Source organism: Mus musculus, chromosome 1 (assembly GCF_000001635.26).
Source record: "Mus musculus strain C57BL/6J chromosome 1, GRCm38.p6 C57BL/6J".
Taxonomy (NCBI): Eukaryota; Metazoa; Chordata; class Mammalia; order Rodentia; family Muridae; genus Mus; species Mus musculus.
In genome coordinates, this window is record NC_000067.6 from 54,916,384 (window position 1) to 54,930,898 (window position 14,515).

At 46.4% G+C, this 14,515-nt stretch overlaps 1 protein-coding gene across 9 annotated transcripts in view; it reads right to left on the bottom strand.

Moving 5' to 3' along the window:
• Positions 1-12,600, bottom strand: part of Ankrd44 (ankyrin repeat domain 44) — a 283,644-nt gene extending 271,044 nt beyond the window's left edge. For 8 of the 9 annotated variants that reach the window (XM_030254997.1, XM_030254994.1, XM_006496071.4 and 5 more), the window contains exon 1: positions 9,757-12,600. Coding sequence is in view for 4 of the 9 variants with exons in the window: in XM_006496071.4 (XP_006496134.1) it covers positions 9,757-9,783 (27 nt within the window). In the remaining 5 variants the exon portion in view is untranslated. The remainder of the gene's footprint in view (positions 1-9,756) is intronic. The other variant, NM_001081433.3, reaches the window with a different exon arrangement.
• Positions 12,601-14,515: the final 1,915 nt, after the last annotated feature.

A 14,515-nucleotide genomic window follows, 5' to 3' on the forward strand; every position in this document is an offset into this window, starting at 1 on the left:
CCTTAGACCTGCAGTTCATTAAATAGCAAACCCAGCAACAGCTTGTCCTTTGTTTTGGGTTTTTTTTGGGGGGGGGGTTGAGACAGGGTCTCACTATATAGCACCGGCTGACCTGGCTGACCTGGCACTCACTATGGAGAGCAGGATGGCCCCAAACTCAGAGGTCCATCTGCCTCTATTCCTCAAGCAGTGGGGTTCAAAGTGAGCCCCACCACACTCTGCCCAGACTGTGACTTTTTGGCAATCAATCAAAGACGCTGAGAACTTTTCTGAAGACAAGCTGTCAGGTGAGTGGGAACAGCTTTGGAAGCAAACAGAACAGGAAGAAGGGAGGAGGGTGGAGAAATTGCTTCCAGAAGTACTGTGGCTTAAACTGGTAGGTACGCCTTGGCAAATGATAAGTTTGTGGCTTTGTTTCTCAATTCGCCAGAGGACTCTCTTCTTAGAAATAGTTGCAATATCACACTCAGAGTAACCATCAACTATTCAATCAACATTCAATTTTCACCAATTTATTTTATAAAGATATATTTCTGTTTGTTTAAGTCAGGATTCAAGCCTATTCTTACTTGGCACTTCTTCCTTCTGCAACTGAGACTCTCTGTAAAATAGGGTCATCCTATAGGGTTTTTATAGCCTATATATTTTAATGTTTTGCTTTAAAACAAAATTACCAAGTAAAAACAGACCATCTCAGACCTACAACATTATTTCACCCATGTCCTGTGCTACCCAAACCACCAAGTTCTCACTCTGAAGTCCTTGCTATTCTTGTGGACATTTGTCCACAAAACACCGCCAGGAAACGTGCCCCGTTCCACCAAAGCAGGAAGAATCATGATCCCAGAAGACACCAGAAGGTCTCATGTCAACTGTCATATCAATTTACTTGATGGAATGAGGCAGGTACCAATTACAATGAGCTTTGCAAGGTCTCAGACCCACTTTTCCAAGCATCCAGGAGAGGACACAAAGTACTGATCAGAAGAACTAGGGAGACGCCTTCTTTATACCAGCCCCTCTCCTATTCAGTTTAGGCACTGAGCAGTTATCTCCTTGCCTCTATCCTTCCTACCCAACAAGAACTCTGTGCTTCAGTAAACTCATCCTCTTCTAGCCCCTCAGCTGAGAAGTACAGCACAACACTCACCTCCAACTGCTGCCTGAAGCATTCCCTCTCTAAGCATCAGTTGGACCTTCTGTGGCTCCCCAAAGCCTTCCCCAGTGACTCTATGCCTGGACTCCTATTGTCCCCAGTTAGCATTCCATATGTAGCCTAAACCTCCAGCTGGCTTGACAGCTGTTTTGATGTCACATATATCCTACCAACATTTGATGAGGGTCTTTAAGATTTATTTGTTTGTTTTATGTATATGAGCACACTGTAGCTGTACAGATGGTTGTGAGCCATCTTGTGGTTGCTGGGAATTGAATTCAGGACCTCTGCTTGCTCCAGTCCGCTTGCTCCCATCACCCTCCCCCACCCCCTGCTCGCTCTAGCCCAAAGATTTATTATTGTAAGTACACTGTAGCTATCTTCAGACATACCAGAGAGGGCATCAAATCTCATTACTGATGAATGTAAGCCACCATGTGTTGCTGGGGTTTGAATTCAGGACCTTTGGAAGAGCAGTTAGTGTTCTTAACCACTGAGCCATCTCTTCAGCCAATGATGAGGGTCTTCTATGCACAAGGCATGCACATTAATCCTACAACTAGACTCTGAGTACCAATGAAGAGACGGTCTCTTGTGATAGTGCCCCTGCTTCAGGGGCCATAGGGCAAAAACTGATAGGCTGGGGTCAAGCCCATCCCACTGTGACTCCCAGATTCATAAGTCCCAAGTAAATTCCTTAATCTCTGGGTTCTTACATGGACATGCTATTGGGATTAAATCATATAAAGTGCTCCTTCTCGTTTCTGGTCTTCTGTACATTTTTAACTGATTCATCATATTTGCTCTTATCCATTATAATACTTTGAAGAAAGCATCGAATGGCCTTAGCTTCTACTGTATGGGACCAGAGGCTTTTGAGTGGGGAGAATTGCATGGCCTAAGTTCTACCATCATGATTGCTCTATTGTGAGCAGAGAGCAGCGACCAAGGACAGATTGGGTGAGACCAGTGGAAGATAGCTACAGGTGATAGCTACGCAGATGATGCAAGTGAAAGGCAGAAGCAAACGCTAAATGGTACTATTATACAATGCGTACTAAAATACCCCAAAACTTAAAAGTTTAAAGGAATGAATGTAGACTTAAAGGAATATGGAAAATCATGTTTTCCTTCCCAGGTTCAAGCTTAGTAACCTACCTTGCTCATCCTGGGCTTCGGGTGTCAACAGCTTTGGTCCCCTGTTTCAGTTACTGGGTGACTAGCTCCAAGAGAGCTGAATTTCTGCCAGGCATCCCATCTTTACAGCATAGTGTCTGTTGCTTTCCAGTCTTTCTTTTTCATCTTCCCTGTATCAGATCCCAAAGCCAGTGTCCTCCCCCAACAAGGATCCATCTTCAGAAGAGCCTAGTCATTGATATGTCTGTCATCACCCTGCTAGCTGCACCCAATTCCCATCCAACAGTTGAGAAATAAGACTTGCCAGGCCCAACTGCAACTATGGAATCTAAGAAAAGGGATTCTTCCAGGAAGAAACAAGGGAGTTACCCAAACAGCACCTATGAGAACCGCTATGCTGGCCCACTCACAAGAGACCCAGGGCCTGGGAAGAATGCTTCTCTTACCTGAAAGCAATTCAAGAGAATTCGCTAAGAACCACACTAAGAGTAGCCGCAGGGGTCTGTGTCTCTACATCAGGCTCCTGGAGATCCCAGAAGACCTTCTTAGGGAAAGCACCCATGTCCCTTCAGTAGGTCTCAAAAGTATGTTTATCAGGCTTGAAAAAAACCGTTAAAGCAGCTTCCTTACAAGGGAAAGCCAGAAACTGTATAGACAAGAAAAGCCAATGCCAGGGACTGTTTGAAGCCAGTAACTACTAGAGACCCATAGTAAGTGGAATCCAAGAATTTATTTCCAATCTGATGTTATCTTTTTAAATCAATCAAAGAAAAACTAAAGCAATTTAATCCGGAAACTTTCAGAGACAAGTTAGAACTCTTACTAGGGTTCCATGTCAGGGCAACACCAGTGTCTCTGCAGATCTAATTATTTTTATGAAGAGCTCTGGAAACTTCCTTGGAGCAAAATGGTGTCCCAGTATTAAAGATGCCTGGGGAGTTACAGAAGGATGCTCAAGGCTTGCTAGGTAATAGAGCCAGAGCCAGTGATTTTCTAGTTCAAAGTGGGGGAGGCAACTGAAAGAATTCTGAGACTGGTCTTTACGTAACTCAGGTTAGCCAGGAACTCACTGTGTAGTCAAGAATAACTAATGATCAACCTGAATTCCTGATCTTCCTACCTCCACCTCTTGAGAACTGGGGTTACAGCCATGTGCACCATGCCCATCTAGAAAGCATCCTTTAAATTATGACACAATGTGAAGGTAGATTCCCGAGTCATTCATTCCAATCTTACAGGTTACCAACTCTTCACAAACATGAACACTGATTAGAAAAACTATCTGCTCTCAACCTCTGAAATCCAGAGACAAGATAGTATACTAATAAAAGAAACAACCTATAAAATAGACTATCTTAGATTATCTATAAACCAAAGCAGGGAAGAATAATAATCAGTTTCTAAGTCACTGACATTGAATGAATAACCTCTTTAGGAACCTGCAACCATTTAACCTTGTTGCCTGGATAACCAAATAACAGCTCATGTGCAAATGCACACATCATAGCCTCATGCACGGGAGACACTATAAAGCAAACCCCATTATAAGAACTGAGTCACAGAAGGAACAGGGCAGAGCTCAGGACTGCCAAGACATCCAGCCCACATCTTCATTCGACAAAGAGGAACCTAGAACCCACAGATGAGTCTGACCTCCAAGTGTTGTCTGACACACAATGTACACACAGATTAGGTCATCACGCCCTCCCCGATCTTTGACAATAAGACTCAGAAGGCCTTTATCAGTTGCCTTTGCAACCCACCCTCACTTGCTCAGAGCCAATGTGTGAAGTAAAAGCCATGATCTAACCCTGGGCTTACACATGGCCAACAGGCTCCAGTGTAGATCTAATTCATATGAGCCAAACCATTCGGTGTCACTGTCAAAACTCAGGAGGGCAAACAGAGGCAAGAGGAGTCTACATGTGATTATGTTTACAGACTTATCCGGACGGTCTCATTCCAGCCAATATTCAATAGCACCCTCACTGTTCTCAAAGGACCCTAGATTAGACAAAAGTGACGTCATCACCAAAGTCTATGTAGCTCTCAATCATCAATGATCATTTTAAAATATTTGAGTGCATGATGAAATCATGAAGGAAAACAGGACAAAATACTGAACCAGTCACCAGGAGTGTTCATATACAAAGAGACTTTCAAAAAATATTATCAATAATCCTTAAAAATAGCTATAGCACCACTACTGTAAAAGATTCTTTTTAACTATATTTTATTTATTCATTTCTTGAGGAAGGAAATATGCACGTGAGCCACAACATACATGTGGAGGTCAGAAGACAACTTGCAGGAACCAGTTCTCTCCTTCTACCATGTGGGCCCCAGGGATTGAACTCAGGTCTTCAGGCTTGATGGCAAGTGTCTTACCCAACAGGCAACCCTCCCAGCCCCATTGTTTAAGATATTAGCTTCAGTATGGAATTTCCTTTGGAGGTTTGGACAAAAGTGGTCTATCATGTTTTCATTGTTTAAGTGGGGTCGGGAGGGTGGGATGGAGCTCTACGGAGTTGGTTCGCTCCATCGTCTGTACATGAGTTCCTGGGATCCAACTCAAATCAGCCTTGTGCAACAAGAGACTTTACCTGGGCCATTCCACTGCCTCTCTGAGCATCATATCTGAAAGAACTTTGAAAAGCACAGCATTATCAGATGTCTGGGTTTCAGGAATTTATGCAGGGATGGCTAGATAGCTCAGTGGCAAAAAGTGCTTGCCACCAAGCCTAATGACTTAAGTCTGATCCTCTAAACAGTGATAAATAGATACCCATAGTTCCCTGACCTCCACATATGCAAAACACAACTCACACACACACACAAAGAAACAAAAAACTAAAAATTCTTGAATGTAAAAAAAATTATACTAATTATAAATGTTAAAGAAATTTAACATTACATTGTAAATGTATGTTGATAAATCGTATTTATCTTGCTGAAATATAAAGCCTTTTTAAGACGTCTTGGTCCTCTGTCTTGATTAAGAACTGCGCCTTTTCAAGTTTATGTTTACTCTCTATTTAGAATAACGGAAGTGAAAGCTAAAGTGTTCTTTTAAAAGAGGAGGCTTCATCTATTCAGGGCTGGACTTTCATTTATCCTGAAGCAGATAGTGAGGTATTTAAGAGAAGCACAACTTTACTTAGAAAAGTCATTGGTATGGAGAGCAGGTATCAGCATAATTGAAGATACTGATATTATCACACAGAAGGTGTAAAATCTGTACCTGGATAAGCAGGAGCTTTAAAGGAGGCTTATCAAGATGCCACCAGGAGTTATCTCCACTGTTAAAACTCTCCTGCATTTGCTTGTCTGGCTTCCTGGTTTCCTAAGGCAGCCCAACATTAAAGGTGATTATAGGCCCCCACGCCACGCATAAATAAATAAATAAATAAGAGAGGAAAGAGTCACCATGCTACCAACACATCATCCACTGGGTGCAGAGGTTAAGGAGACAAGCCAGGTAGAGTCCCGCAGGTACAGAGGCCTCGCAGCAGGTCCTCGCTCTGACCGAGGTGGATCTGACCCCATGTGCGGGGTGGAGTCCATGCTGCCTTGCCCGAGTTTCCCCATAACTAAGAGAAGAGACAGGAGCTCTATAACCTGTTGCTGGCTTTTCAGCTATGAAAAGTATAGCCTTGTGAGAGAGCCCCACCCGTGCAATCAAACTGCCACGGGAGGACACTGTGCTCAACTGCTCTCTGGGGGTGTGACCTGCCCAAGTCATTAGCCTCCCTGCTCCTGTTTCCTCTGCTATAAAGTGGGAGTGCCCACCTCCCTGCTAGTGTGACTGTGGGGATTAAGAGAGATGATTCACTGCAAGGACCGAGCACACAAGAAGAGCGACATCACTGTAAGCCACCATGATGCACAGGCATGAAATGCCAGCCGTCAAGTACACTCCTCAAACCATGCCATGGGTTGATATGTCTAACCAGAACAGAACCTCCGAGATAAATCTGTCCTTTTTCCGCTCCTGCTGCATACACACTGTTGGCTTGCAATCCAGCACAGAGAGCGTAGCTGAAAATACAGGACAGCTTGATTGTTTAAAAAAAAAAAAAAAAAAGTCCAAAGGCCTCACACTGTGGTCAGAAATCCTGCTTTCAGAGCTTCAGGATTTCTATTATCTGGTCACTGCCACAGCTGCCAGACAGTGCCTTTGGCAAGGAGGTGGGTGACTGGAGAGTGAGCTAGCACTTGGCGAAGAGATACTAAGCCATAAGGCCTCCAGGCGGGAAGCTCCAAAGGGGCCAACTGCCAAAGCTGTTTGTCTACCAGACTCTTCGAGAGAAATGGAGCAGTTGTGCTGTCGTTAGCAAACTCATATCAGGAGTAGACCATTCAAACGGTAGACAAGGACCCCCGAAAACCCGGCTCTGTAACTTTGAAAAGGTAAGTGCCAGACTAATATGGCAGTACACTAATAATCTCCACATACTTTACCTCTATTCGTAAGGAATGCACCCTAAAAACTCAACATAAAAGTTCAACTCTAAAGTCCAGTTGCAAAAGGCTGCATGACTACTTATTATAAGCTAAACACATTGCGTTTGCATGTGATGAAACGTTCTTCAGCCTTATGATTATCTCAGTTCTCCCAAGATGTCAACAAATGTCTTAATGCCCACATATGAGGAAATGGTTATCTTACTATATTAATTGCATAGATAAATAACAATGTTGCAGAGGGTAACCAACCAATTCCTCCAGTTGCTAGGAATTGTCCCAGCTTTACCATCACATGCTGGGAAACCCCTCAGTCCTGGGGGGTGGGGGGGGAGAACGGTCCCCAACATACTTCCAGAAAGAAAAACAATAGCAAGAGGACAGACAGACAAATGCAGAAGTGCTAAGTGTCAGGCTTGTTCGGCGCACAAGCTCCCAGTTCCTTTTCACAGTAGAAGACTAAAAACCACAGCAGCCTCTCCCTTCCCCCTGACTTTTTAATTTTCCCAAAACAAGTTAGAAAAAAATCATAACCCTTCTCTTGCTGGACTCAGAGGTCAATGAAGAATTGGCTGTCAAAGTGATGACCACAGCCACCCAGCCAGTTCCAGCCTTCAGTGTCAGTAGGACAGAAAAAGTCATTGATGATAACCTCTCACTGCGACTACATCCAAGTTATCAGCAGCCGGAATGTGTCCTCAAACCAAAAATCAAAGAGCTGTGGCCAAAAAACTCAAGATCCGCCTTCCAAACAGGCCATTGAACAGACCAGAGAAGGATGAGGAGATGGTCACAGCATCCCTGGGGAGAGAGCAAGCTGATCCACCTCAAGCTGAAGCAGGGATTCCATGCAGGTGCCTCCCCACCCACAGTGATGGGGCAAAGCTCTTCTGGGAGGAGTTTAATCCACAGGTTGTTAGCATGAGTAGCTGAGGTTAAAAGCCAACTTCTAAGAAGTAAGATTCAAACAAAAAGTAAGACTATATAAGGCAAGAAGAACACACTTCCTGGACCTAAAGAAACACAGAAACCATCCTTGCTCACCACTGCACCCCACCCCACCCTACCACCACCACACCCCATCTTCCTCTGGCTTTGTCCCAAGATAGACTGGTGGTTTTTAGGTGTTCCTGGATCACAGAACTCCTTGGCTCTTTCTATATGTCAGGAGATGGAGTCAAATGAAGGTTTTACCTCTTTCTCCCCTGATGGCAAGTGAAGTTTACAAACAGAACAAAGCGGGTGTGTTTAGAAAGATTTCCAAAGACAAACATCTTTGAAACCCTTGCTCTGAGAAGCCGGAGAATAACTTTCTGTGCCCCCAAAGCCCAGTGATACCCCCTTCACCAGGGCTGGGGTGTTTGGGGGAAGAAGCTCCTTCATGCCCTGCCTCACCACATCTGCTGAAAGGAAGAAGAGATATCTCAGGGCCTCCAGAGCAGCCTGGGAGGTGGACACCGCCAGCAGACAGCTGAGGCTCCTGAGGAAGACTCTTGCTTTTCCCAGTCAGCTGTTTTACTTAGAAAATAAGGAACTCGGGATAAATGATTAGCATCTTTCTAAGTAAAATTCTACACCGAATGCTTTCCTATGTCTAACATACCAATGCCTACTAGCACCGTGTTGTTCTACTCGACTCTGCAGACTTAGGAATTAACAAAGTAGGGGAATGTGTACCATCATCGTTGACAGGACTCTGGACACAATACAGCATAAGACTTAAAATAAGCAGATGTCTAACAGTTGGCAAAAATTGGAAACAAAGGGTAGAGAAAATCCTAATATCAATTTACAAGCACTTTAAATGCTCAGTAGCCAACGAGGAGGGACAGGTTCACACAATTAACAGCTGCTCTCCCTGCTAAATTTAACAGAGTTTTTAACTCAGTGACTTCTGAACCAAGGCGGGGAGGGGAAGAAAGCGGGGCTGTAAATACTTAAGGAAAGCAAGCTGAAGTAAATTTAATCTAAAGGGGCAAAACAAACCATTGTGGCTCACTACCGCAAAGGTTGCATTTAAGTTGCAGAATATTCTGGCTGAATTCTAACTAGCAAGACGCCAGATGCAACCTATTAAGAAGTTGGAGGTGCTTAATAGAGGGGACTGGCCTGTTTGACACCATGTATCAAAGTCAAGATCGCCTCTTCGCTTACCAGGCCCCCAAAACAATGTTCATTTCAGTGTAGATGCATAAACCGGGACGTTTCCCCCCTTTTCATGTAAAGAATTGTGAGGTTTTGTTTTGTTTTGTTTTGTGTTTCAGGCAATTTAGTTGGACTTCCCGTGTGTGTCAATGTCCAGACCTGTAGCAAAGACTGTCAATCGGATTCAATAAATAATTTCATGGCTTCAAGCTGAACTCTGGGGCTGCCGGGTGTGATGTCTCCGTCAAAAAAGCAACAAAGCTGAGGGGCACCAGCGCCTGCGAGCTCAGCCTGGGACCTGACTCCATCTCCTATTCGGAGACCTGGGCCGAGAGCTCGCGTCTCTCTGCACCCTCAATCCCACATCCCACACCCAGCCCCTGGGCAACTAAAGAGGAAGTCGGGGTGTCCTATCCAACCGATGAAGATAGCCTATTGCACGGGAGCGGGGATCCCGGCCAGTCTCTTGCCTGACGCGGGAGAGGTCTGGGGAAGCGGGGCTGCGAGGCTGAGATCCTCTCTCCCGCCGTCCACCTTCCTCCTCCTGAGCCCACGGGCAGCCTTCCCCCGAGCACCCCCAGGCTGACTGCTCCTGAGTGCACGACGCAGTCCGAGGCTCCCCTCTCCCGGTGCGGCTGCGACCCGCGTTCCCCGCGTCCGGCGGCCACTCCCGCATCTCGCCGACCCTCTCCGGCCGCGAACGCGCACTTGCGACGGCCCAGGGCGGAGACTGCGCGGGAGCCGAGCCCCGCGGCAGGCCGTGCACGCTCAAAGGCTGCGCGTAAACAGCCCGGGGCGCGCTCCGCTCGCTCGGCGCCCGCCGCGCCCCCTTCTCCGCTCCCCGCCGCCCCTACCTGCTCGCAGAGTTTGAGCACTGCCATTCTTCCTTTCCCGCGCGCGCGCACATACAGCTCTCCGCTCCGCAGATGTCAACGCCGGGAGCCCGGGGACGCGGAAGGGACGGCCCGGGAAAGCTCCAGGAGCTGGGCTCGCGAAGGTGACAGCCCCGCCACTGCTCGGCCGCCGCCGCCTGCCTCTCAGAGCCCAGCCCCGGCTCGCGGGAGTCGCAGCCCGGCCCGCCCGCCTTTATACAGGAAGTGCCGGCCGCTGCCAGCCGGGCCGCCACTGACATCACCGCGCGCTGCCTCGCGCCGCCCGGGCCGACGCTGCCTCCTGCCGCCCGCGGCGGCTCCTCGCAGCCCTCGGCCCCGGCGCCCTCCCACACCTGCACCCCGCTCCGCCAGGAGCCAGCCGAAAGGGGAGGGGGCCTGACGCTGACCCTCCCCAGCAATCCCACCCACGCGCACGCCACCGATGGGCAATCCCTCGCCGACACACCCCAGGGGTCCAGAAAGCTTGCTACTCACAGGCCACCAACTTTCACCCTGCAGACTGTGTCACACCCCCTTTCCCTAAACCTCTTCCCTAATCAGATTGCTCCGGCGCTCCGAATTTCTGCCACCTAGGCGCTGGGCTGACAGTCTCTTTGTTTAATATAAGGAGGCCATGGATGCGTTGTTGAGTCCAGGGTTTCTCTAAACATATAGCGGTGGGAACGGGAGCTGTGACCCTCCGGTCACCTCCTAGTTAAACCACACACTACCCTAACTTGGTAGCCTAGGCTTGGGACTGAAGGTGAAACTGAGTAGGAAAAAAAGAGTCCTACTAAATTACTGCATTAAATAAGTCCTAGCTGATTTATTCCTACAAGAGTAAGTTGCATGCTGCCCACTTTCCACCCTACACACACAGAAGACAGCTGTCCGACAGATTAGGCTTCTAATACAGAGGTAGCAATCCGTAGTAAGTGTTGGTATTTCTGCGATCTGGAAAAGCACTTATAAATTCCGGCAGTGACTGGGCATGGAGAGAAATGGAGCATAAGCAGGTAAGATATTCTGCTGGCTAGTTTTTACCTCTACTTGACACGGGCTACAGTCATTTGAGAAGAGGGAGCCTCAGGTTTGTTTGTTTGTTTGTTTGTTTGTTTGTTTGTTTTTTAAAAAGGCTCCCACCAGATTGACCCGTGAGCAAGCTGGTAGGGGCATTAAGAAAATTAATTAAGAAAAACTGATGATTAATGTGGTCGGGGTCAGCTCTCTGTGAGTTGTGTCACCCTGGGTAGGGGTAATCTTGGGTGTATAATAAAGCAGACTGAGCAAGCCATGAGCACCAAGCCAGTAAGCAGCACTTCTTCCTGGCATGTGCTTCAGTTCCTGCTTCCAGGTTCCTGCCTTGCGTTACTGCCCTGTCTTCCTTCAGTGATGAACTGTGATGTGGAAGCGGAAGTACAAACAAATTCTTTCTTCCTCAAGTTGTTTTTGGTCACTTTTCCTTTTTTTGTCACACTAGAGCCCGTAAGTAAGACAGGTGCCTACTCTCAAAGGGCACTCATATAAACCAGATAGGCATTGCAGATTAATATAATTCCAAACCGAAATAAAGGATCATAAGGAGAAGTATTTAGGAAGCAAAAGACCAGACTAAGCTGGGCGTGGTGGCGCATGCCTTTAATCCCAGCACTCGGGAGACAGAGGCAGGCAGATTTCTGAGCTCGAGGCCAGCCTGGTCTACAAAGTGAGTTCCAGGACAGCCAGGGCTACACAGAGAAACCCTGTCTCAAAAAAACAAAACAAAACAAAACAAACAACAACAAAAAAAAAAGACCAGACTAGACCAGTGGCTAAGGGCAGGCTTCCTGAAAGAGGGGAAAGCTGAGACCTAGAGAAGAAAGTTAAGCAGGGAAGTGAGAGATAGCCCACACCCAAGAAGCCACTGGTACCCCTAGCAGGACCTTCGGGACTGTTGAACAACAAATCAGAACTACAAAGGGCCTGGTTAAGATCAAATGCCTGCCCCACACCTGCCTCTATAGTTCACTCACAAACCAGCTGTAGGTTTCTTCTTCCCCATTGTCAGTGCCTCAACGAAGATCTCATAGGAGAAGGGAGCTCCAGCAGTCAGGTAGCATCCTGGCCTTTATCCTCAACCCACTCTGGCTGGTGAAGCAGCTAAATCCCAAAGCTACTCCTACCTATCCTAGACACTGTGATTCTACTCCTGCAGTAAAGGGGGCCCAAGGAAGCACCATCCAGGGTCTCTGCGGCCACCAGTGAGAAGCAGACACACATACTCCAAAGTTGCTGCTCCTAAGACCCTTCTCGGTGGCTTGCTGCTTGTGTGAAGCACCTCTTCATGCTGCCTTTCATCAACTTACTAGTATCTTACATAGATTTGTAAGCAAATGGACAGGGAATTCCCTGGCTAGATATAAGCATATTTATAAAGAGAGATAAAAAATTATGTACGTTGACAGATTCACTCAAGATCTGCTTTAGGTCACCGTGGACATGCATATGCATGAGTTCTTGAGTCAGAGTCAGTCCCCCTACCCCCCTACCCCCTCTTTTTCTGAGTTAGTCTCTTGCTATAATGCTGGCAATCTGGCCTTGAACTCTCTCTCCTCCTATTTCTACATCCCAAGTGTGAGCCGCCACAGCAGGCTGTAACCCTACCAGACATTTCCTCTCATAGAAATAATTAATAGTGCTTTAGCATTGCCTTCACTTTCCTGAATGGAAATTCAAGCATAACATTATCTACTTACACAAATTTATTTTAAAATTCAATATCCTGCTTTAATTAGGTAAGAAGTGAAAAAGAAATGCTGAATAGTTCAACAACTAAATGATACATACGCCCCAACCCTGCTAGAAGACTAAGCAGTAACATTATGGATACATTGTGGTCAAGAGCACAATGTGTAGTACAATCCAAATGTGCAGTTTAGCAACTCAAATGTCAAGATCAGAGAGCCCACAATCTCATTACTGTAGACTAGGTCAGGAGTTCAAGGTCATCTCAGCTACATCAAGTTTAAAGCCAGCCTGACCTTGTTTCAAACCAAAAACAGCCATGAGCTGACTCTCTAGGTAGAAACATTTGCCCTGTGAGCCTGAAAAGTACCAGTTTGATTCCCTGAACCCACATAGCAAGCCAGATGTGACACAAAGTAATCCAAGAATGGCCATGGTAATCAAGCCGGGTGAAGACAGGAGACTAGGCCAGCTAGCCCAGAACACACAGCATAGAAACAACAGATCCCACCTCAGGAAAAAAAAAAAAAAGGTAGAAGGAAAGAACCAATTGCCCAAAGTTGTCCTTCACCTTCTTTACGTGTACCTTACCATGCATGTGTATACAAACACACATATGCTGTGAGGTGTTGTGAAATTTGAACAGGCCAAGTGTCTAATAAAAAGAAAAATATAGGCTAAAATAATTAACTTGAGTGCCTTTCTAGAGAGTCAGGACTTACTTGTTCGTGCGTCTTTATACATATATGTATATAAACATATACGTCACGATTCTGTAAAATATATTAGTCAGGGCAACAGCAGAAAAACTCTGTAATGTATGTATATGGGGCTGCAGGCTTCCACTGAGCTAGCTCCCTGATTCCTGCTGTACTGAGAAGCTGGGGGTGGCAGTACCCAAATGACATTGGCACAAACACATGTTCATGGGCAGCAGAGACAAAGCAGCACTTAAACATTAGTAGTTGGCAGGATATCAAACCTAACAACTAAATATGTGGGAAAACTTTGCAATGCTCGTGGGCCTGCCACCTGAAACCTGGCTGTGGCATCACAACCGCGTCCTCCCTCTCACCCCGACTCTTACTGACCCAGGTCACAGGTCACAGACACTGAACCCCTTGAAAGAAGAAGTTAGTCCCCTTCTGGAGCACTCTACAACACTGCCATAAATATATGCTCAAATTCTCCTCAGAGGAACCTGCTGTTATTTCCAGGGTGGCCAAACACTGGGACAAAGGAGAAGCCCAAACATTTCAGGGATTATTAGAGACTGTTTGTTTGTTTGTTTGTTTGTTTGTTTGTTTGTTTGAGACAGGGTTTCTCTGTGTAGCTCTGGCTGTCCTGGAGCTCCCTCTGTAGACCAGGCTGGCCTCTAACTCAGAAATCCACCTGCCTCTGCCTCCCAAGTGCTAGGATTAAAGACATGCACCACTACTGCCCGGTCTACTATAGACTTTCTAAACTCTTGCTGGTCTGTAAGATTCCAATCACCCTCCTGGTCCACCAATGAAATTGAGGCTTATGGCAATGGTAATCCATGATCTGATACACAGGTCTAAGTCACTGCAGACCTATAATACAGTTACATGTGTCATATGTAACAGGACGCATAATCAATAACAAAATCCCAAGGTTTCTTTAGTGAAGGCTATCATGATGGGATGTGATAAGTTATTTCTCTGCCAGTGAAATGAGCCAATTCAAGCCAGGTTAGAGTATATATAAAGGCAGATTTATTGAGAAACCACTCTTGGGTGAGTTCAGTGTTCCCCATGAATGAGACCAGGGAAGGGCGACAGAAGTTGGTGGGGGGAGAGAAAGAGCTCTTGCAGAGAGAGAGAAGGGAAGAGAGACCAAATGCCTGGATTATATAGGAAAAGGCATCTGGGAGAGGGGAAACGCAGCCTCTGGGTTGAAAAGTTCAAGGTAAAGGGCAGGGTATGCCTGGTAGGCACTGAGGGATGCTGGGAGAACGTGGAGGCTAGGTCTGCTTTGGTATGTTAAATATGCACCT